General features: G+C 40.3%; 2 protein-coding genes across 2 annotated transcripts; one reads left to right on the forward strand and one right to left on the reverse strand.

The window, feature by feature from the left end:
* Nucleotides 1–655: 655 nt before the first annotated feature.
* LOC145769903 (phospholipase DDHD1-like) lies at nt 656–12,615 on the forward strand. Its single transcript, XM_082581448.1, has 12 exons — nt 656–909; nt 2,518–2,697; nt 3,149–3,349; nt 4,568–4,714; nt 5,209–5,330; nt 5,884–6,037; nt 6,813–6,968; nt 7,260–7,370; nt 7,735–7,871; nt 9,048–9,141; nt 9,679–9,884; nt 10,562–12,615. Exons 1-12 carry the CDS (start codon nt 733–735, stop codon nt 10,920–10,922), a joined length of 2,046 nt encoding a protein of 681 aa, XP_082437574.1. The 5' UTR covers nt 656–732; the 3' UTR covers nt 10,923–12,615.
* A 40-nt stretch (nt 12,616–12,655) lies between these two features.
* On the reverse strand, nt 12,656–16,894 carry LOC145769904 (actin-related protein 2/3 complex subunit 3-like). The gene is made up of 5 exons (XM_082581449.1): nt 16,825–16,894; nt 16,185–16,330; nt 15,737–15,839; nt 13,840–13,966; nt 12,656–13,244 (listed from the first exon to the last, which is right to left on the reverse strand). Exons 1-5 carry the CDS (start codon nt 16,828–16,830, stop codon nt 13,087–13,089), a joined length of 540 nt encoding a protein of 179 aa, XP_082437575.1. The 5' UTR covers nt 16,831–16,894; the 3' UTR covers nt 12,656–13,086.
* Between the last annotated feature and the right edge of the window lie 8,477 nt (nt 16,895–25,371).

Genomic DNA, 25,371 nt, shown 5'->3' on the forward strand with positions numbered 1-25,371 from the left:
GTATTATTTAAGGGTTTTAGTTTTGTTAATGCTGCCACCTTTATACGTTTAATAAAGCATGTACAACTAAGTTTTACACTTGGCGCTATGGTTACGCGAAACGATATGGAACATTGTAGCCTACGTAACAGCATGCCTGAGTGCATAATTTAAGTGATTGCCTTGCTTTCAAGAGTAAATAGAGGAATATAGCCTCAGTCTAAATTGTTACCGGTAGTGTTTTCAATGAAAGCCAACAAAACAAATGAATTCAAAGCTCTTTTAAAATTACACTATTTTCTGACTGTTATGATAATTAGGCTATATACATATTTTTTCACTATTGTTTTGTACAGCACACCAGGAGCATAATTTGCACTGTTAATATGAAACTAAATGTAATTTGTAAAATGTAAATGCTCTCATAATCTGTATATACATCATTTATTGAATTTGAATTCATCTAGGTAATTTTGCAATTTTACCGTTTTGTACTGTACAAGTGTACATTATTGTATTGAATTGGTTTAATAGATGCATGATTGCATGTTTATAACTGCATTATATATATCTATTGTTAACTGTAAAACCTAAACATGTTGCAGGGAGTTGACGTGACATTTTAATCATAATATATATAATTTTGTTGACAATTTCTATTTTACTTTGTAGATAACGCAAAAAAAACACTTAATGTGGTTTGTAAAATTTTAAGATCTGTCTTAAATTTAATAGTTACTAATTTGTTTGTTCATGGATGAAGGTGCTCATTCAAGCACAAAAGCATCATCATCAAATGAAGAAGAAAACGACTCTGACTCTTTTTGTGAAATCAGTTCATTATCATACCAAGAAGTATTTCCTACAAGCTCTGGTGCCGGTTTATTACCAAATGATTCCACTGAGTCCATGACTGACTACATTCGCAAGGTGCAGTTCAGTTTATTTGTTAGTAAAAAAACAAAATTATACAAACATAACAAAAGTAATTTGCACAAGGATGGCAGCAAAAGATCAAATAGTTGCCAAAGTCAGCTGCGACCCACACATTGAAACAAACAACACCAAAGATTAAGTAGGCCTAAGCTACAATAACTAACACAAGTAATAACTGATAACTATAAAAAACAAAACAACAGAATAAAACATCAAGACTATGTGCAAAGATATAACCATCTGATAATTTTCATGAGTGGTTATTGTACAAATTCTTTCAAAACCATTTAAATTTTAAAGTATTGTAGATGTTCCTTTTTAGTATTTAATTCCATTGTGTAACTTCATTGAAACATTCTGTCTTCTTACCAAAATTTGATGTGACAGATTATACATAAACTGAATCATTTTGTTTGTTTTAACATGTGCAAGGATAATGAATTTCATTCACAAAAGCAGAACAGCCAGCAAAGGCCTGTGACAGCATTTTGTGCACAAACTCAGAAAGTACGGTATGTAATTGATACTGGCACTGAATGCATGCTAGAGAGTTTCACTTTGCTGGTTTAATTAAACCATGGCCATTAAAGAGTGAATAAAAGATCAATGTCAATGGGACCGGGAGAAAGTGGCATAGTAGCGAGAGTGGCATAGTAGCGAGAGTTTGTAAAAACAGCCTTGTGACGTGACAATGTAATGCCATGTTGTGTTGTATGATTATCCTATCTGAGCCAGACAATGTAAATCTGCTTGACATCTGGGAAGCGCTGCCTGCCGAGGAAAAGATGCACGAGAGCAATGAGATCGAGCTGTCTGACTTTCTTGAAGCTGGTGAGTGCCTCGAGACTGGTGGGTCTTTCACACTGGATGAGATTGCGAAGGAGATGTTGCGCATCGAGGAGCCGACTGAAAGCGAAGATGATGAGATAACTGTTGAGGAGGAAATCGTTTTGTTCGAGGAAGCCCAGCGGACATGGAGCACTGTCCGGAAATTCATGCAGCAGAGAAGCGGGAAGCCCAGTGTGATGCAAGCATGCAATCGGCTAGATGACGAGGTGCACAAAATTCGCCGAAAGAACATGCACCAGCTGACGATTCCTCAGAGTTTTGTGCTGAGCTACACTGCTACAGTAGATAGCTTGAGAGAACACATTAGTATGCACATACAATCATACATATACTTTTGTCGTTTTACAGCCGTTTAATCGTTTTGTTTGTAGCGTTTATTGTTTTGTTAATACAGTAATACTGTACTCTCATGTGGCATACTAGCGAGGGTAAGGGGTGGCATAGTAAATATATTTTCTATTGAATTTAGTTGGTGACCATCGAAAGTGGTATAGTAGCAAGGGTGCCATAATAGCAAGGTGGCATAGGATCGAAGTTTGACTGTAGCTTGTTTATTACTCATAGTACATTGCTTATCTTGCATTAGGAGTGGCTGTTATTTTGTTTGTGATAAAATTGATGTGTTTAAACGTTTTAGCATATTGGGTCACTGTAATGATCTGCATAAAAAGGCCATTTTTGCCATCAACATCTTATCGTATAGACTAAGAGATTATATATTTTCTAATTTTTTACTAATTAATAATTGGTTAGGTGGAGCCACTGAGGCCTGAAGATGTCCGTTGGTTTTATTGCACTAAAAAGAAAAAGAAATTAAAACCTTTAATTGGATATGACTCGATTCGTCTTGAAACTGAATGGAGACTTCTGCATTTCCAACACAGCTTAGAGCAGAACATTAAGCGAGTTCACATCCGTGGTGGAATGTACGAGGTAAAACATTGCATTACACTTTTATACAATTAAATATTTTAACAGCAACATGACAACAATACCAAGTAGGCAACCTTTGATCTTAAGCATATTTTGATTACCGTATTCAATTTCACATTTAATCTATTTGAACATTAAAATCTAATAGCATAAGTGCGAAAGCATGCATGATCATAAAATTAACATAATTTGAAATATTCTATTTGAATAAGACCTAATAAAATATTAAAATATTCTATTTGAATAAGACCTTCTGATGATCCGTTAGGTGAAACAATTTGTAAAGGCTTCAGATAGTAATAACTACATTTGATTTAATTTGCTCTGCTTTGCTTTTTTGCTTAGCATTGAACACTTTTTGTAGTATTAATAGTTTTCATTGTTTTAATTTGAAATAAATGCAGTCTTTGTTTTTTTCCATATTTTTTCACAAAATTTTATGTGTTTTCAGGCAGATATTATCAAGCTGCAATGTTATCCAATCTATTGGTCCTCCTTGGACTTGAAATCAGACAAGCCAGAATGGGAGTCTATCGTACGAGGTTCATGGTTTTTTGAAGTCAATTGGCAACCTTTGGATGTAGACATTGCAAGTCGATTGGAAGCAGAGCATGTGGCAAGATGGAAGGGATACAGTGTCAGACAAATTAAGGTTCGGATGACATGTTTGTATCTTAATTCTACACTAAACCTTTTCAATGTAGCCCTGGGTGACACTTTGTTGAATTTGATGTGAAACCATCTTGAACCCTATCCTATATTATATAGGCTACATACCTTAGGGTTGTCGCTATTTTACCCGACCCAAAAAAACCCGGGTGGGTTTTTTTAAAAAAACCCACTTAAAAAAACCCAAAAAAACCCATAAAAAAACCCAGAGCATCATATTTGTCCAGTTTTTATTAGAAAATTAAAAAAATGAACAAAAACACTACAAGGTACTTAAAACAAACTTTAAAAATTAGGACTTAAGGATGTGATTGTGAAGTAAATTTCCAAGAATAAACTGAAAACGCAGTGGATATTGTACACTGTACAGTACACAAAAATCAAGTAACGCCACTTTGTGTATACTACACTAAAACTCATTTATGCAAGAAAGCCTTATAGTTAAACTGGTGAAAGTACTACTCTACTGTAGTCTGTATATATGATGTGAAATGCAATTTAGGAGGCTATTTACCAATTACAGATTCTGGATTCTAACGCATGGCTGTTTCAGAGCATTTGCCTAAATGGCCATTGGCCACGCAATCGCTCAATTGCTTATCCATTGCTATATATATAATAAATAAATAATATTTAAACATGATGGCATAAATGCTCCTTGCCTTCATATCTAAAGCAAATGATGCAATAATGTATAGAAATTAGTGGATGATGCAACATCCAACTTGATCTTGAAATTAATGGATGATGCAACATTCAAGCAACAACAACCCTTGTGCATTATTTTATTGAGTTATGCAAGCATGTACTGTGAGTGAAAGGCACTTCATTCGTAAAAAGTAGTTTTGAGGAGAAATAAGCATGAATCTATCTTTTTTGCGTCTTTTTTAAAAAAACCCAATAAAACTCAAAAAAACCCGGGCGGGTTGGGCTTTTTTAAAAAAACCCGGGTTTTTCTCAACCCTGACATACCTACCGGTACTGTACAGTGTACATATGTAACATAAAAGTGAAATACAGAAAAGTCCAGCTGTCAAACTCTTCCATCAACACATTTTAAAAAATAACCTTCACTTCAGTTTACAAAGGCTGTGATTCAGGATAGATTTTTAGTTTGTCCAATAAATCAGCTTTCTTAAATTGTTGTTTATATTCACTTGTATCATTTGTCATCTTCATATCTTTGAGTTGTATCTTCCAGGAGCTAATGACTAACAAAGTGATGCATAGTGTCCAGCTGGATGGATGCCATGTGGATTGGAACAGTGTTACTGACATCTTGTTTTACAAAGACGCCACCACCCATCGGGCATTCAGAAACATTGTGCAAAAGTTTGGCGTCTCTAAGGTTTGATCTTTCAGCATTTCTTCTCAAGATACGGTACTCTACTGACCCGGTTCACATAGATTTTTTTTCAAAACTTTCTTTTCTGACATGATGTTTATAAAACATCTATATGTTGTAGCTCATAAATGGCTTAACGAAAAAAAACAGGCACTGTGTTGTTGTGTTTGAAGTGTGAAAAAGTTCCGAAAAAAATGTTTCATTGCTATATCACTGTGGTGCTAATTATTTTAAACAAAATATATGGGTCTCCTGCCTGTGTTATTGCTCTTAACTAATTCATTTAAGTTTCCGTTTGTAGTAAACAACCAGCAAAATATAATTTTTAGTATATTTGCGGGTGAAGTACTTACGACTACCAGCTTAGAAATGTTAATATAAATTTTTGTTAACAAAAAACAGCAAAAGTACATATCAAATCCACCATACAACTTTCCATTCTAACCTTTGCTATATTAAATTTCTCAGGCAGTAACTTATCTGCTTAAATATCCCAGGCCACCAGTGGAGGTTACCGCCTGCACAGAGGGTACAGCAAGCCCGCAGTGATATACGACACTCACTTGCCAGTCAGCCATCTTGTGTTCGTCATTCATGGAATTGGTGCCAAATCAGACAGGTTCGTTCATTGGATTGTTACCTTACAATTACTTACAACGTCATACTTTATTGCGTTGCCAATATTGAAAGTTGGTGCGTATGTCTGTCACCTACCGCGTGGACATCGTTTCTTCGGGCTTTGACATTAGTGCATCTATTTGAATCATTAGTAAATCCAAAGGAGGATTTTTAATAATCACTTCAGTGACATATTTTGGAATTTTTATTTCAAAGTTGTTTTACAGTATATGTTTTACGACACAATGCGATGAAATGATGCGGTAGCTGAGTGTGAGAGCCCCAGTCCGACTTTCCGTAAGGCGCCGGTTCGACACCGCTCAAGAACATGTGACTGTGTCTTTGACAAAACACTTAAAGGGCATTGCGGAGTGACGCCCCTTTGAACACCGTCCTTGATTTCTCTCATGATTATGACCAGTTGTACACTGCTGTAGAGTAGAGAGAAATACCAACGACTCTTCTTCGGGCTATGGCCTGCCAAATTGATGCGCCATCGCCTATGTGGTGTGGGTTGTGAATGATTTAGTGAACGTTGTTGTGACGCATTCAAGGCGGAAGATAGTTCGCAACACCGCCGACTTGCGTAGCGTCTGCCACCGCGTCAAGCCTAAGTCGTTCACAGAGCGTGTGGAATTCCTTCCCGTGGAGTGGAGGTCGAAGGCGAAACTGGATGGAGATATTGTGGAAACTATAACACCGAAGAAGGTGGAAATTGTTTCCCAGAGAGCAATCTAGTCACTTTTAACACCGATTCAACGCCTGCAGACGTTGAATCAATGTGAAAAAACGACTGAACTGCTGTCTGGGTTGTGTATAAAGTGGTTGGGAAAGGATGTGTTTTTACCGTTTGTCACATTTTGCAGTTTTAGCGATTCCACGGAGGAGTCCATTTTGTGAACTCTTATTTTTGAGCCTCATATGCTACAACCACGTCTTTGGATAAAGAAAATAAATTGTTTTCGTTTGAGCTGCATGAAGTGAGAGTCCATCATCTCAGTCGATATTTCAGCAACCTCCCAGTGCATTCCCCGTTGTCTGCGATGTTACTGGAGGACTGGGCTACCAGTTCTTGTTCTCATTTTATCATCCAAGACACATATTATGTAGGTCTTCTTGTACCGTACAATCGTACATGTGTTGGACTGTTGGTCTGAGGATGATGCGTTCTCGGCGACATCACCTACTGACGGGTTTGCAACAGCACAATCAAAACGAAATTAATCCAGATAGCATATCAGTGTGTTTTTTACAAAAACGACTGATTTACTGTCTGGAAAGATATCTTTTCCCATTATTGCATTGTTGAGCGTAAGAATATAATTGAATGCGCTGCCTTACAATGTAAAGTTACGAGTTGCATTAAACAACGCATTGTTGCAATAATGCATTGTTGAGCGTTAGAATATATTTGGATGAGCTGTGTCTTTCAAAGTAACAGTTCAGTTAACGGGTTACATTGAACATCGCTCCGTTTGAACAGAGCCAGGGCGTTCGTCGATTTTTGAACAATTCAGCAATGGACATCATGTACTACGCCAGCCCTCTGTACAGGAACGAGATAGTGAACGGATTAAGAAGCGAACTTAATCGCATCCACGATTTGTTTATGGAAAAGAATCCAAGGTTCACAGGAAAGGTTTGAAATTAGTGAATTATAGAACGTATCAAATTGATCACATTTGCGTCTGGCCTTTATAGTACCGTAATGTTTATTGTTTTGAGGTTTTAAGCTGATATGTAAACCTCAATAATTTAAGGAAAAAACCAGTTACTTTTGCATTGTCTAAGGGTTAAATCAAGGACTTCACTTAGTCGATTCTATACGTTTGGCGTTTTGAGTTGAATGTTTTCTTGAAACTGATCTTGATGGTGAAACAAATTTCAAGATCATAGTTACTGAAAAACTAATCATGTGTGATCCCTTTAGTTTCATGTGATGGCTCACTCTCTTGGCAACGTGATCCTCCACGACATCTTGACAGATTGGAAGCCGGGCATGGCTATGGAAGATGTGCAACCACCAGGAGCGGAAACGCAGGTAGATGTTTGATTTCAAGAAGAAAAGGTTTTCACCTGACTCAAATTACTTTCCTAATTCATTTTATAATCATGACCTCGCATATCTCTGTACCTTTGACGTCATATTTTTGGGACTACCTGGCAGGAGTAATGCCACCAGTTCGTTTCCTGAATGTGCCTATGCTTTCCTTTTCCAAAAAGTATTGATCTAAGATCGCAAGTTGACACTAACGGATTGGAAACAGTCTTCTGTTGATCGCCAATCAGTCGATTCGAGACCACTTTCCTAGACAGCAATATCCGTCATTTTTACATTAATTCAACGTCATTTTGCTGTCTTGGTTAATGGTTAATGACTTGTAATGTTGTCATCTGTTAAACAGGTAGGGCGCCTAAACTTCCAGACGGATACTCTGTTTAGCGCCGGTTCGCCGCTAGGTGTCTTTCTATGTTTGCGAGGCTATCGGCCCGAAAATGGGGTGGGGATGCAGGATGACATCATCCCAAGGACCACGTGCAGGTAGGAGGAGGAGTAAATATGTTTCAATCACTTTCTTCAATGAAGCCTGCTGCGCTTTTTCGTCCTGTGGAATCATCATCATCATCATAATCCATCGTCGGTTTGTTCCCCACTAGTGGGGGTGGCCGATTGTTTCCGCTCAGCAATTGTTTTAATCCCTTTTCTCCATTTCACCCTGTCCCTTGCATCTTCCTCCTTCAGTCCGACTTTTTTAAATGCATCCTTCACTTGTTGTTTCCACGTTCTTCTTGGACGACCGCGTTTCCTCTTCCCATCCACCTTTAGATCTAGTGCCTTTCTAAGAAAACTTCCTTCCTCCCTCCTTATCACATGTCCATACCATCTTACTCCATTTGCCCTTGCCAGTTGGTCTATGGTCTCTCTCATCTCTAGCATATCCAACAATTCTTCAGTCCTTTTTTCCCTTCTCGTTTTCACCCCACACATTGCTCTCACCATTGACCTTTCCGTTCTTCTCAGGATTGCCAGTTCACTCTCTCTCAATATCCATGTCTCGCTACCATATAGCATTGCAGGCCGCACACAGCTCCGATATACTTTCCCTTTCATCCTTAGTGAGAATTTTCTGCCATACAACATTTCCCCACATTCCCTGAACTTTGCCCAGCCCAATCTTGCCCTTGTTGTCACCGCTGCTTCACATCCACCACTTCCATTTATCCGATCACCCAGATAACAGAAGTCTGTCACTGTTTCTATGCCATGGCAGAACTCAATGCAAAAGACATGTTTGTAGGAATCTTCATCCTCGGACTGGGAAAGCCTCTTTGGAAGCTTAGTCGTGGCAGTTTTGTATACTTGTAGAAGCTTTGAACCACCGACTCCGGCCGGTCACCGAAATTTAGGGTATAAAGTTTCCACTGCTTGTTAAAGGCCTTTTATTGGAAGTTATTTCATTGTCGCTGACTGGAGACAGGTTTTTGAAGTGCATTCATTATTGAAGGAAAATGGGTCATGTGAAAGTCGTTTCTTCGTTCACAAACCCGAATCTTTATCCATTGATGTCGGGTGTATTAGTACGTTGCCACCCGAGATTGTCAGAAATTATCGAGTTAATGATTAAATTGCTGAGCTTTACTTGCTGCAAGGCTTTTAAAATTCACACTTAATCCGAGATTTTGTGATAAAAGAAATTAACCCATCCATGATTTTCAGGAGGATCTTCAACATCTTCCATCCAGCGGACCCAGTTGCTTATCGTCTAGAGCCTCTCATCCTCCCCCATTACTCCGATATCTCCCCTGTGCAGGTAGAATGATTACCTTTGTAATACGTTTTTTTGACACCGTATGTTTCAACCCTTCAGCTTTTGCATGTTCTTTCCCAGACAGCAAAACAGCTGCGCTTGCAAAATAAGAAAAGCTACCAAGTCTTCAGAGCTATTAAAGTCAAGAAAACAGATAGTTTCTTAAATTTGTGCTTTTCACACTCTTCAGGCCAGTGGACAACTAGAAGTTTGTGTCAGTAGATAAAGTGTTGGCGCGGTGTGTTGCAATCTTCCTATTTTGCCTCAGCGTCTTGTATACGCCCGGCTTTTTGTCGATTATGTCTCTGCTGTTGACCTGAGCTTGAAATTCAGATTTTGGTCACCTTGTTTATCTGTCACCTGGCAACCCCGTTGCCAGTTGATCACACTTATGTTGGATGTATTTGCAAATAATGTCCGATAGTAAGTTTGAGTAATTTTGAGAGAAGTTTCTCTCGTCGTCACTTGCCCTGGAGAGGAATTGAACCAAGAACTAGGTGTTGCTCTTTCAAAGCACATTTTCAAACCGTACTTTTCCAGATCAGCTCATACACGACTCTCGTGAAGGCGCAAAGGAACGAGCCTGCTCCCCCACCTCGGTTCCCGCTGAGTGCACCTTCACTACCTGAGCCTGAAGAAAACTTTGATGATTTGGACTTGGAGGATGCAGCGGAAAACGGATTATCCGTAGAAAGCGATTCTCCGGCGGACTCCCCAACCTTAAACCGGCGACCGTCTTACTTAAGGTACTGAATGCAATCTTGTGTGGCAGATACAAAAACAGAACACAGCTGGTTAGAAAACCACATTTTGTGATCAACAATACGGTTAAATAATATGACAATATTGCTTATTAGAACATGAAATGATTACTTTGCTTTTATTTAAAAAAATTAGGGAAATTATTATTTGGCAACAAGATTCTTGGGAATAGGTCATATTTTGTTATTGAAGGAAATCTCGGCTTTTTTGCATGCACAACATAGTTTCGTAACAATGCCTGTCAACGAATTGCATCCTTCCCTGCTGAAACTCCAACAAAGAAGAAGCTTCGCTTTTATAGGCCTGGTTAAATTTATCGAATACTTGGCTAAATCAATTAAAATGTTTTCCAATCGTGTAATTTTCATGCAACCAACAGAATTTTATGATCTCATTGACAACATTGAAATTGAAGTTTCCGACCAAAAGTTACTTTCAGATATTTTTCTTCAACACATTTGTGACACAAAGTGTGCACAAGCAATTTAGTTATATCAGCAGTTTATGTTGCCTACTTTAAATGTTAATTTCAGCCAGCAAAATTAGTCCTTTTTACATTAGTTCAACGTTGTGCAAACGATAGAAAACGATCAGTTTTGATATTTTATGTGGAATGAACAGTTGAACACCCCAGGTAGGCAACGGATGTCTTTCATTCTAGGTCAGTGTCATTCGCAGTGGCCGGGAGTGCCGCAAGGTTTAGCAAGGGGTTGTGGAGCAAGACCCGCGGCTCTAAAGATTCCTCCTCTATCCCTCCCATTGAGGAGCACTTGGATACCCACGTCAGTGCAACATCCTCGTTGAATCCTCTCCTCCAAAAATGCGAGGACATCGATGAGACGTCGATCCACAGCGACCCCCAACTTCGCGAGAGGATTGATTACGAGCTCCCGGAGGGATTCACAGAAAGCAAATTGGGTTACGCCGCTCTGACGTCACACACATCGTACTGGACCAACCAGGACCTGGCCATGTTCATTATGACGTACCTGCATGAAGAGAAGCGATTTGCCGACTTATGATCACTTTTTTATGGTTGTCTGCAACTAAAAGCATTGTTTCTGATTAAAGCCCAGTGGCGGTTCTTGTCGTTTTTTGCCTACAGTATTGCAGTGTCAGTTTTACTTGCATGAAGACGTTCTATGTAGTCGCTTTACGTACAGTTGGTGTTGAAAACTCTTATAATGAGAGTTGAGATGGCGTTTTGAGTTACATTGCCTCCAAACAGAAATATGATACTGCGTCTTTCTGAAGCAGAGACTAGACCCGCCACTGTTGTTACGTGCATTTCGAACCGTGCAAATACGCCATTGCTTAATGTAGGGTGCTTAACTGCTTATTCTCGCAACTATGGAAAGTGCTTTAATTCTTGTTTTGACCAATCGACCTTAACTAGCCACTATGTGTGAGCACATCTCGTCAACCACGATTTGGTTCGAGCTTGATCCGCCTTGTTTGCTTCAACTGTGCTATCATTGTCGCCGTTTGTGCCATTTCTTGCGTTTTGTTTCCAGTTATTCAAGCACCACACAACACCTTCTGGGGTTCACAACTATCACATAGGTTGTCGACATATGTCATAGGCATACAAGCGAGGAGTAGGAAACAAAAAGATCGCTCCCTTTTTTTACAGCTTGGAGAAACGCGCCATTTTTTTACCTACTGCTAGTTTAAAAAGTTTATTTTTGTGAGCCTGGAATCTTTTTTCAGTAATCCAGTGACGCCTTGGACCTATGGTGACCATTTTAAGATGTTTACGTTTTTTCAACAAGTTTTAAACACGTGCATAGAATCATTTTGGTTTTAAGATAATTTGAAAAACCATTGTAAAACAAGGCAGACGCATGTGTTCAAAGTTGCTGAAAAAAAGCAAACACCAAAAAATTGTCACTGGTCGATTGACGCCATGGTTTGCAAGCCGCGTCTGAATAGCGGCAAGATTTGTTTTTCATTCTGTTTGCTGCAATAACTTATAAATGTAATTATTGCAGACGTGCAATGTGATGTCCATTCAATTCCCATCACAGGGGAATGACGGCTATTTGTGGTTTTCTTCGTACAATTTTATTAGTTGCAATAACTTTGTTGATACAAAGTCCCTACTTTTATTACTGTGATCCTTATTTTTTTGTTCCTGGTGTTAAAGGAAGAGCCCCCGTTTGCGTATTTGTGATCTGTAAGTCGCTGCAGCAGATAAAGTGTTTTGATCAGTAGACGCAAGAAGAAAAATAGTAATGGCAAGGGTGGGAATGGAACCCACGTCATCGAAATGGCTACCTCCCTGACTCTAAACCGCTAGGCCAAGTTGACGACGGCGATACGATCACTGAATTTTCTTTCTATTCGAAATATTTCGCGAAGAACGCTCACAATAGGCTATCACGTGCGTGTAACACTCCATCTGCTGCAACAACCTACAGATTACATATTCGCTCTGGGGGCTCTCCCACTTCTGTTCTCGTCAATGTTCAGAAAATTATTTGGAAGTCCTGTGAGATAGCAACATTGCTTTATCATCCAATAGTTTTAAACAAAGTAAGCTTACATTATGTGTAAACAAAACCCTGTCCCGGTATTCCTCAATTGTTGGTTCACAAAGCATACGCCCTGTCGGGATAGCAAGATGTCCGGCACGACTAAACTGCCTATTCTGTTCCTGTTTTCTTCATGAAACGCTTTCAAATTGCATGAAATAAAATGATCTATCAACATGTACCCTTGCTGAATCCTCCAAATCTTGTTACCGAACACAGCGAAGTATTTGCGATTATATATTTCCACATAAGACATTGTACACAATGGAGAAGTATGGGCTGGCTTGTAGATTCACAGCACAATATTGCAGACGAATAATGGAGGCGTCTCCAGGGATGCAAGCAATTTCAGTGGCTCGTGTGTCCGGCTACATCGATTTCATATATCGAAGTAAACGACAATCTGCATAAGTGGTTCTTAACCTTTTGCCTTGTCACGTACCCCTTAGTGATGTGTGCACCCCTGGTTAAGAACCCCTGATCTAATAAACTCAAAACTCCGAAAACTAATTCATTACCTGTGAGTAATCAAAAACGGAAGTAATTACACCATTAAAACGTTAAAATATATTTTCTAGACTATATCATGATTTAGCATGGGAGCATAGAATGCGCGCTGGTGGCAAAAGTCTGTCCTAAGTTGTTGCGAATCTCACTGGCCAGGTTGGGATAGACTCTTTTCCATGAACTTCCTCTTGGAGAAGCACATCCACCACTTGCTTGGTCTACCAGCCTTGTCATCCCAGACGCGATCCAAGATGCGTTCTCCGGTCTCATGGCGAAGTTGCTGGATGTAAGCCTTCATTTGATCTGTAAACACACGATAGAAACTAAAAGATACTAATACAGCGCTTATCAACTTTTTTCGTCTGCAGTGCCCAGCTGTAAACAAGTTCGGACAGTCTAGCACCCCTAATTGTCGTTAAAAACCGACTGTTACGTTGTTGAAGTAGAATCACGGTGGGTATTTGGCTGGCATGTGTTTAATGCATCTCGCCGCCCTCTAAAGTAGGTTCTGGCATGGCCGAATGGGACACAACACAACCGGCAGCTAAAAAAACAGCTGCTTTGTCAGCAAAGCTCGCTTTTTAAGAGAAATTATGTCTACATGAGAAACATAACAAAGTGTGTTGTGACCAAAAGCCTGTCGACTCTCACAGGATTCTCATGCGATTGCAAACATTATTTTTATAATGCGACTTTTGAACTCAGTTTTTCCCACAAAATGTACATTTAATGAAGTGTATGTCAATGACACCGATATTGTTTACACTGTAAACAAGTGGTTTAAAACTGCTACACATATTTCTGACTTATCTTTTGTCTTCCCATCGTCACACTTGCTTCATTGAAGAGCATCTCTGCAAATTTTCTATGGACCAAGATTGCCACTAAATTCACTCACCTGCATCAGACCTATTGGATGGCTTGGCATACATGTTGTTGAGAGGAAAGCCTGGGTCACCAGGGATATCAAAAGGGGACACAGCAAGTGTGTACAACTCCTTCCTCGCTGCCTCTCTGCTGCTGCACTGCAAGAGTTTGAAAAACCAACTTAAAAATGCCGATATTCCATCTTAAGAGTCCAGATTTTTGGGTGGTGATTAAAATTTTAAATTAAGCAGACAGAAAGCCAACCTTTGTAGCAATCTTGTATCATGTCATTCAGTGCCTTGCGAAGACAGCCAGTTACACCTACATTCAAGTGTTGCTTTAAGCCTCTTACCACTCAATAACACACAAGTCTCACAATTGTGATATTAACAAGAAACAGAGGTGGGCAGTAGCGCGCTACTTTTGTAGCGGCGCTACTAGCGGCGCTACTTTTTTGGTAAAATTAGCGGTAGCGCCGCTACTTTTTAGTTGGAGTAGCGGCTGCAATAGCGGCGCTATTTTTTTCCAAAGTAGCGGTATCGGGAGAGGCGCTACTTTTTTCAGTCGCACTCCTGCTACCCGCTACTTTTTAATTTAAATTGAAAAAAAATGCTTGTTTTTTTTGCAATACTGGCGTGGTCAAGCAGCTATAGAATCAGCTTGGTTGCAAAGTTTCGGTCTTTTCTTGCTGACGTCAACTTCTTCGGCGAATATTTCCGTGTGATGAAGCCTATCTGCCAGGCTTTAGACATTCTCCAGGGCGAGTCTAAGGCATATTACGGAGTCTTGATTCCAACCATCACAATTTGCGGGAAGAAATTGACCGAGATCAGTGATCTTGTGACCTGTGAGGAGTTGAAAGTGAAAGTCCTTGAAGGGGTGAAGAAACGATTCAACAAGTGCTTCAACAACATGAAATGCGTTATAGCATCATGTCTTCATCCCTCTTTCAAGACGTTGTGACTACAATTTCTGCACTACGTTTCCACGGATGATGCTGACGCACTGCGAGAAAAAGTCAAGACAGATGTAATTAGACTGTTGCGGGAGACATCAAGCCAGGTTGATACCGAGAAGAGTGACACCAACACCAGTCATGACTCCGAGGATGAATTTTTTGGAGTGTTGCGCCATCCCGTTCCTTCCTTCCACATTGAGCTGCAGCAAGGTTATTCCTTCCCTTACGACATTCGTTGATGTCCGCCCTAATAAGGGCGCTTGATCGGGGTCGGAATTAATCGGAGACTGCAACTCTATTTGCATGTTGTTTGCTTCAGATAAGCTTTGCTTTCTCTTTGCTACTTGTCGGTTTGTTGTCATTAGTCGAATCCGGGGCTCACCACGTGGAGGTTGACAACTTGATCCCGTGAAACGTCGGTGCAGAAGGAAGCAGCAATTGTGGACGCCTTTTTTTCGGACAAGAGCAAGCCTTGAGATTTTCGAATAGCGAGTTAAAACATCTGTTCATTAAATACAACCCCCCCCCCCATTCCTTCCAGTGCTGCAGTGGAGAAACTTTTCTCTGTTGGAAAAGATGTGCTTAAGCGAAAGCGGCAGGACTTAGTGACTCTCATTTTGAAATGCTCGTGTTTTTGAAAGATGCGTAACAATAAATTTCCCTAAGAATGTGTTTTCTATAACGACGTTAAAATGACAGCGTAAACGAATGATAACATTCGTTGTCAAGGTCATTTTTGCGTCACTAGGGACTTGAGTGTTTCCTAGTATCATTTTAGACAAAAGTAGCGGAAGATGTAGCGGTAGCGCGCGCTACTTTGGCCCGAGTAGCGGTAGCGGGTAGCGCGCTACTTTTGTAAATTGGTAGCGGGTAGCGGTAGCGCGCGCTACTTTGGCCCAAGTAGCGGGTAGCGCGCTACTTTAAAAGTAGCGGGTGCCCACCTCTGACAAGAAACAAGGTGTAATTCTACCTTTTGTATCTTCTTAAAGCATTCTTGAATGTACAGAGTGATGTATATCAAAGTGCGATCAGCATCAGACTTGATTTCATAGTTTCGAAAAAATATGTTGGCCCTGAAAATGCAATTTTCAGTGCTCAAAAGAGTAACATGTTAACAGAGTGGAGATACAGCTCTTGATGTTTTTTTTCCAGTGTGAAGTGTTCACTCTTCACAAAATTTGTGTTTTTATTTGATCAAAATATATTTGATTATTCCTGGTGACCATGACCATTGGCGGTTTAAAGTAGGCCTACCTCTACGACTATGCAACACTGCATGGAATAAGCTCTCAAATAAGCTTCTTCCTGAGAAAAAACATTCCCCTATCCAATCACATAGAATTCTTTAAAAAATGAACAAAATTATTACTATTATTGTGATGAAATAAATCGCCACTCATTGAGAAACCAATACTTACCGAAAGTAGCCGATTGTCTCATCAATGACATCAGTTTGGTCGTTAGGCAGCCGAGGAGCTGGACCCTTGTATTTTGATAAAGTTCGCAACGGCATGAGAGCCATGTTGCAGATTGAGCGTTGAAATTCTTGACTGGAATGATAAGCCTATAAACAAATGTAGGTTAGACAAATCCTCATTTATATAGTGGAAACTCATTAATTCAATTGGAAAGAAATTGGGATGTGACATTTATATTGACAGCAATTGACATGTGGCAGTATTACATGTCACAATGGCATAATAAATTTAATAATAGAAATAAAAATGCTTAGAATGTCCTACTGCACAGTACAGCAAGTTACTCTTGTTGTTTAATCTTACATCAAAAATAAGCATGGAATACATTTAAAATTATTTACAAACTTTCACGTTAAAATGCACTCTCAGTATACAGCGATGTAGTTAGGCTACTGGCAATTGATGGACACTGGTCAAAATAGTTTTAACAGCAAGCACATTTGCATTATAAAATATATATAATTCGCTCTGCTTTGCCTTTTTGCTTAGCATAGAGCACTTTTTGTAGTATTAATAGTTTTCATTGTTTTTAAAATATATATATATATACATGTTCCATACAAAAACTTGTTTTGCTTACCGGCATCCTTTTTTTCTTTTTGAAGATCAATTAAGATAAGAATAAATTTACAAACTCAAATCTAAACCTTTAAAGTTAGAAATAGTTGTGTTTTTACAATATATATATCATGTGTTAAAAACAGATTTTTTTCACACCAATACATTGTTTGTATCATATTTACTATCAATAAGTAGGTTTTTAATAGACAATTAGTAATTTTGTAACTAGAAATAATTTTTAATAAATTCTATAGATGTGTAGGGGTTCTACGTTTTTCTCTTAAAATGTTTAATAACCCCTCATGACAGAAGAACCCCTGATGACAGTAGAACCGCAATTACGCTCTGATGACACGGAGGTAACAAAATGAGTCTCAAGGAATTTCTGTATTCGTGAGTTCGAAATACAGAATTTAGAACGGTAATCTTTAAATTCAGAACTTTAAAATGAATAAATTTTGAATTTGGAAATAAAATAATGTATGTAGAAAACTTGTTTGTGTGAAGGTAAAGTTTATAAAGCACTTTCAGATTATAAGAAAAGGCAAGTAATAACACAATTTAAAATTCCAAATTTCAACAATATATCAATCATTCATTTTATTTTTCGTCATTAACGCGTCCGGGACAAAAAAGATACTAACTAAAAAAATCGATTTTTTTTATGAGCCACCATAAAATAAGTGCTGACTTTTTCTTTGTAGGGAAACTAGAAATGCTAGTTGGAAGTGAATAGATCATTCCAGTGTGACAGCTCGTGATCATTGGTAATGGAGGGGCTAGAATCTTAATATTTGATAACCCGAACGTGAGGTTCGGTTTATCAACTATTCTTTTAAGATACTTAGCGTGGTCAACTGTTTCGTCAACTGAACTCCAATCAGCGACTTCGGTGTTTCTGAATTTTTCTCTCAATTTTTTCTTTTTAAAGGAAAAATTTTAAAATGTTTGCGGCAACTCCAATCAGCGACTTCGGCTCTGTTGTATTTTTTTTCTCTATCTTTTCAGGGGACGAAATAGGTTCCACCCATAGAGCAAGCCAACAGAAGTTGTTTCTTAATCTCAGTGGCAAACCCCTTTTTTATTCATTGAAGTAGTGTGCCTGTCTCTGCACACCTGTGTGTATGAATGTGTAGTTAGATTTACTGTTATGGGGTGGTGGCTGACTATAGTCAAGTCAATTTATTTTGTTTTGACAGCGCCATATATTAACAAACAAGCAGAGTAAATGTAATTGTCAAAAAAATGCATTGTACAACTGTTGGTTAGATTGGTCCGCCCCGATAGCTCAATTGGTTAGCGCGTCACTTCTGGAACGAAGAAACTTCAATATCAAGCGGCGCTGGTTCGACTCTCGGGGTGTGCGCTTGAGCAACGCACATTAAGGACTGCTCTCCATTCAGCGGCATCTAATGGATGGAATAGTTCCCCGGCAACAAGACTTCAACAATCGGAAACTTCACTCGGTCAATCTCGGTGACCGGGCCTGCGTCAGTGATCCGAAGCCTCTACAAGTATGCGAAACTGCCAGGATTAAGCTCTGCAAGAAGCTTTCCCAGTCCGAGGATAAAGATTCAAGCAATCAATTATGGCGCAATCAGGATAGTAGCTAAAGACCATAAGCAGTCATATAGTCAGCCACCACCCCATCACAGAAAATCTAACTACACATTCATACACACTAGTGTGCAGAGGCAGGCACACTACTTTAATGAATAAAAAGGGTTCGCCACTGAGATTGAGAAACAACTGCTGCTGGTTTGAATATCCATTCTCAAACTGAAGAAGCCGAGGATGAAAATTCAAACCAGCGACCAAGAATTAATCAACAACCAATATGTGATTGTGTGCGAGAACAGGCCACAGCACTCGCAAAAATTTTCCTGAAATAACGGAGGAAAACGTGAATACCACCACCGAATTGCAACAATTATTATGTAAAACATACAAAAACAGGACAATTTGATACTACTGTAGAGAACAAGATTAAAAAGTACGATACGATGATATACTGTAAAGGTAAGTTATCCTTTGTATTAAGCATTTAAGGATTGAGCACCCTGCAACCTAGATCGTACCCTGAACAGTTCGTACCCTCAGTTCGTACCCTGAAAAGATCAAGAGAAAGATAGCACAAAACCGAAGTCGCTGATCGCAGTTTCCGCAAACATATCTCTGCACTTTTTGCTAACCCTAACCTAATCTACACTCTAACCCTAACCCTCGCTGATCGCAGTTTCCGCAAATATTTTTCCGCAGTTTCCGCTAACCCTAACCCTCGAGTTGTTTGCGGAAACTCTGATCAGCAACTTTGGCTTTTTTTAATTTTTTCTCTCGATCTTTTCAAGGTACGAACTAGGTTGCACCCACTTAAAGTACGCATGTAGCCTATATTCATGTAACAGTTAATTTTTGAAATTCTTCTTAAAGCGATGGAACGATAAATCTTTTATGTTGTGTGAAATGTCACTCCACACTTGCACACACAAAAAATGGAGTGTTTTTTGCCAAAGTTTGTTTCAAACCTGGGAAGAAAAAATCTGGTTTTAGCCTTATGTCTTGTATATGACTGCTTATGGTCTTTCGCTACCATCCTGATGGCGCCATAATCTAACCAACAATTGTACAATGTATTGTTTTGACAATTACATTTACTCTGCTTGTTTGTTAATATATATGGTGCTGTTGAAACAAAATAAATTGACTTGATTTGATAGGCTCTAAGCAGTCAGCAGTTTCAGCACCCCAGCTTCACAGCAATATAGCTTCCGCCTCAATAACAAATTTTGCAACAAGAGTAATGCCATATAAAGAATTTTTTTTTTCAAAAAGTAAAAGGATTTATTCCTTTGCAGATTGTCATATTGATTGATTGATTATTATTTGATTGAATATTTATCCTCGGACTGGGAAAGCTTCTTGCAGAGCTTAATCCTGGCAGTTTCGCATACTTGTAGAGGCTTTGAATTACTGATGCAGGCCCGGTCACCGAGATTTACAGAGTGAAGTTTCCGATTGTTGAAGTCTTGTTGCCGGGAAACTATTCCATCCATTCGATGCCGCTGAATGGAGAGCAGTCCTTGGTCACAGCGGTAAACCATAATCTCTTCGTGGGAAAATTGTAACATTAAGTTCCCGGATCCGTTTGTCTGTATGTAATGACCGAAAAAGAAACACTCCTTCGAAACGTCTATTCAAAATTGTATTTCTGTAAAAATAGCCTCAAAGCTGTCGAAATTGGATGCAACGCCGTACACCACTAAAACTTGTCACTACAGAACAGATTACTTAGATAAAAGACGGAAAATTTGTCCAGCTAGCAAGCACCAAGCAAACAGTTAAATATGCGACTGACTTCCAACAAACAATTTTACCAATGACTAGAATAATTTGCGATATCTCAAATGCACGTAGACAGTAACTGTGACGCAATAATGAAAGACATTGTCACGCAATTCAAACCGGTGTTCAAAGGTAGTGATGCAATATTTCATCAGGTCTTACGACCGATGGTGCAATATTTGGACATTTTCTAGCAATTTCCATGACGTAAGATGCCAGCTAGGTTAAGTGGACCATAACGGTTTTTATATGACGTTTGATTTGGTGAACAAAATTGTCGGGAACATAGCGGCCCCTAGTTATGACAGTCTAGCATGGCTAGCAATGGCTTCTTCCTCCTCCTGTGAATGTGGTGCCGAGGAACAGACCGCAGACCACATCATCAATGACTGTACCATCTTCAAGCCACCTAACGGAGTGGAAGGTCTGCGCGTCATGGATGATGAAACTAAAGACTGGCTGCTCTCTAGCAGCCTTCCAGTGTAGTCCGGGAACATCGTGAATCTGGGGTGGTAAAAGGATAGACCCTCGGCCCCAGAAGCTCAGACGACGACGACGACGACGAGCATGGCATAACTAAAAAGAATTGACGACAATTGTGAGCCAATGAATAAAAACACACAATACACAAATTGTTTGAATCACTCCCGTTTAAGTTAATACGTAAATACAAAGGGCATGCAAAGAATGAACAACAATACGGAATAATACACGACGATACATGAAATTGGTACCATAGGTACACGCTAAAATGACGCTATCCCTACAATGGTTGCGATAATAACCGACTGTTCTGGGCTCAGACAAGTGTCGGCCACCGCAGACAAAACCAGGCTCAAACCCTAACACTTAGGTGTTCTTTACGGGGGCGAGGCACGAAATATCCCTCAACACGTAGTCTACTTTCACTTCCCCCGTACTCTCATCATAGTTGCAGACGGCAACTTTAGCTCTACGAACCACAGGCTTCCCTTTCCTAATTTGTGGAACTACCTCATGCACCCAGCCGTGGCCAAGTGGTTAGCGCGTTGGGCTCGCAGTCGAGAGCCTGCATGTTCGACTCCAGCCACCCGCACTTGCTGTTGTTTCTCTGGGCAAGAAACTTTACGATAATTGCCTCTACCTAGTGATCGATTTCGAGTAATGGGTAGTACCAAATTTAAGTCATAAGTAGAGTAGACAACCGGAAACTGACATTGCCGTCGGCTGCAGCGTGGGTCAGGTGTATGTCGGAAGGCGTACACCGATGCATAGCGCTCAAGTCCGCTTTCCCGCAATGCAGGATAAAGATAAACAAACAAACAAAACAAACAAACAAGTTGATACTTCCCACGTTTACCAATGTCTTGGAGAGAACCCACCACTACAAGTTGACCAGGCTCCAAATTCTCGGCCATTTTTAACCATTTTTTCCGGCCCTGAAGCCCTGGCAAGTAAAAATCTATCCATTTGCTCCAAAACTGCTGAGAAAGTGACAAATTGAACCGATAATCCCTTCTTAGTTGGTCACGATCATGTGGTTGCCCAACAGCACAGTATTGGTCTAAGTATGGGGTCAAAAGTGAGGCAGGGGTGATGACAGTAAAATCCCTAGGGTCGTCACTCAAAGGTACCAAAGGGCGTTCGTTCACGATCCGAACGGCACTGCTGGTGTACGTAAGCAGTTCAATAAAATTGGGCTTACGTATTGAAGAGTCCAAAATGTGAAAAAAGTATTTGGTCACATCAGCCATGAAACCAAATCTTTCAAGTCGAAATCTAGCCAAGACATCTACCAGAGGGTTCAACAAGTCAGGACCCGAAAACATTACATCATTAACACAAGTTCCTCGAAATTCAGACTTGCCGTCGTAAACAATGCGCTTTTTTAATTGTGACATCACAAACTATGGTAACTACCACTGAAAGCCCTTTACGTTTCCTGCTTCACCAGCACGCTCAATATAACCATTAGATTTAAGATCTTTCATGGTGTCGGTAAGAAAATCACGAAGTTCAGGTTGTTTTAAAGCCTTCTTCCAGCAGCAGCTCTATCTGACGCCAACACAAAATTGTTAGGTAGATCAATATCTTCCTTCAACGGAACAGGTATCTCAAATCGACCATCTTTCAACTCAATATTCGGTTCGACAAGTTCTCTAGCCAAAATATCATTGCGAGACAATTCACAGGTTTCATTTTGCAAAGTCAAATCCTGAATGACTTTATTCGGGTCTGCTATTTCCATATCACGAGACTCAATTTTACGCTGAAAGCCAGAGATGACATCCGACTCTGAAGACGTCTGCACTCTGCACACTTTAGCAACGCTTTCAACTAAGGGTGACTTACCACCACAAGCCAACCAACCGAGAGGAGTGAGTAAAGCATGCGGTTCACTACGATTTTCACCAACACGTTCTTCTTTTGCCCACATCAAATAAGCGTTGTCGTTGCCAATCAGTACATCTACAGTACTACAATCATTCAAATGAAACATATTCACGTCATGAAAATGACGGAAACCATTTAAATCCTGCTTATGTGGTAAAGTTTTAACATCGTCAGCCCAAGCTGGGTTAACCACCAAAGTTATATCACAAAACAGTTCATTCGGCTCTAACGACTGGATGTTGAGTTTAACAAGGTTAGCACAAGTAGGTTTCTGACCAGCCAGAGCATCCATTTTAAACGACGCTTTGTCATAAGGTTTAACGCCAAGTTCGCAGACCAAATCACTCGAAACAAAAGTCAACTGCGAACCAGGATCATGCTGACAATACACCAACTTCGATTTGCCAGTCATTGGATTCAAAACACGAGCAGCAGTAACGCGGTTAAAGGCTGCTTTAACATTTCCAATCTTAACATTACGCACAGGAACTCTGGTACGAGCATAATCTTTGCCAATCGAATCCAGAGAATCACGTGACGTCACATAAAAATCATGCAGAAGAAAATAGTGTTTCCTATCGTTGTTAGGGCCACACTTACGACAGTTGTTTGCATGAACGCAATCCCTAACCATATGCTGGCGCAAACAATTCAAGCATTTGCCAGCTTTCACAATAACATCTCTCCGATCTTTAGGTGTCAAGCGCAAAAATTCTTTACAATTAGACAAAAAATGATATTCAACTTGACCACGTGACGAACAATAAAAACATGCCGGTATGTCACTACGTCTGGCCACACCACCGCGCGGTGCGCCAACAGCAGTCGAGTACTGCGAACTACCTGAAATCACATTATCATGGGGTTTTACCGACGTCTGCCTAACCGGACATGAAGGCAATTTTCCTTTGCCAAACTTTTTAAAATGCTGCGACTCACCAGAATCGCCCATTAGCATAATGCTAAAATCAGTCGACTTGCGCGTTTCCTCCCGTACTACAAATTCAAACAAACTCTGAAAAGTAGGCTCATCAGTACCACCATACTGATCACCTAAAAAGTCAAGATAACGCTGCTTAGCGTCAAACGGGAGTCGCTTAGCCAAATCCAAAACAAAACGTCCTTCCAATTTGTCACGCTGACCATAAGCTTGCTCGTAAAGCAAACACTGCGACAATTCATCTTTAAACTCTTTCAAATGACTGGAAGAGATTGAATTCAATTTGCTACCATAGCGATACTTTCTAATTTCCGGTTCGGCGAAAAGACCTCCACGAACCCCAAAACGCTGGGACAAGCGAGCTAACGACATTTCTATCCTGTCTTCCTCTGACAAGCCAGGAGTGTCGGAAACCAAATTAGCAATCGTTTGCGCAGCTGTTCTAACACAAGCTGCTTGTAACATAGTCAAACGAGTTCCCTTAAAGGGCGAAGCTGCCATTAAGGCCGTAATACAATTTTTAAAGAAGACAAATGGCATATTATTACCATCGTAACCAATCAAGGCCGCCTTATCGAAAAACGTCCTACTATTTTGGTATTCAAAAAAGCTATCCTGTTGTTGAGAACTCGATTTAACGGGAGAAGACAAGCTATATCCCTTAAGGGGCTGATAGGGCTCAGTCACGTGCACAGCACGATCAAGATCCTCACAAACGTTAAAATCAGTAGACGCGATACGCCTCTCACAACCACCCAAATTACGTGTAGCTGGGCGATCAAAAACTAGCGGCGCAGAAAAATGTGAAGGGGGCAAGACATTACTTCTGATAGCGGCCCCGTGACCTGTACGCTCTGGGGGAGGAGTTCGGTTGTAATTCGCAGACCTTCAATTCAATTCATTTCTCAATTCAATTCAATGCTCTACAGCTTTCGGAAGACCCTTAGCCGCGGCCCCGAGACCTCCCGAAACGGCTGGAAAACGTGTGGATTGCACTGGTCCACTTACAGATTGAACAGGCGTCTGGAAAAGGTTATGTAAATTAAACTGCGATTGATGTTCATTTCTGGAATGGCTAGAAGATCCCTTCTTAGAGCTACGCCGGGAGCCCAACTCTGAACGATATTCAGCTAAAACTACCTCTTTACTTTGTTCAGCCCTCAACTGAGCGTCTTTGAGTGCGAACTCAGCAGCTCTAGCTTCTGCTCTCGCGGCGGCCTCAGCAGCTCTCGCTTCGGCCTCAGCTCTCGCGGCGGCCTCTGCTCGTACGGCCTCAGCAGCTCTCGCGGCAGCCTCAGCTCTTATGGCCTCAGCAGCTCTTGCTTCGGCCTCAGCTCTCACGGCAGCCTCAGCTCTTATGGCCTCAACTCTCGCCATGGCCTCAGCAGCTCTTGCTTCGGCCTCAGCTTGTATCTGGAGCTCCTCTCGTCTTAGCTGTAGGTTAATTTGTGCAATTATCCGAGACGAACTCGTAGACATCCTTGTGCTTACATTTGAGGCGCTATCCTCAGGATGTAGGCTATGTCAGCATCCAACATATCTGAGAACTCACTTACTTTTTGTTCAAAGTTATTTTTTAACGAGTTAAATTCGGGGTCTACCCTATCACGAAGTTCTGCCAAGATTGCAGAGTTAAAAATTTTAGTCAAAAGAGCATGGAAATGCCGTAAATCCTCTTCTAAAGTAGAAAACTTAGATCTAAAAATTAACAGTTCCTGCTTATCACTCAAAGAACCTAGGGCTACAGAAAGTTCCCCAATTTGAGTCAAAATATCCCGTCTAAGATGCCGGGCCTCTCGAACTGACTTAGCCTCATCGTTACTGGGTCCCTCCCCAGAATGGCCTGCCCAACCGCAAAGAACACCATCAGGCTTAAACTCAGTCGAGTCGACGGCGGTCGAGTCCCTGTCG

Source organism: Aplidium turbinatum, chromosome 5, assembly GCF_918807975.1.
Source record: "Aplidium turbinatum chromosome 5, kaAplTurb1.1, whole genome shotgun sequence".
In the NCBI taxonomy this organism is placed as follows: Eukaryota; Metazoa; Chordata; class Ascidiacea; order Aplousobranchia; family Polyclinidae; genus Aplidium; species Aplidium turbinatum.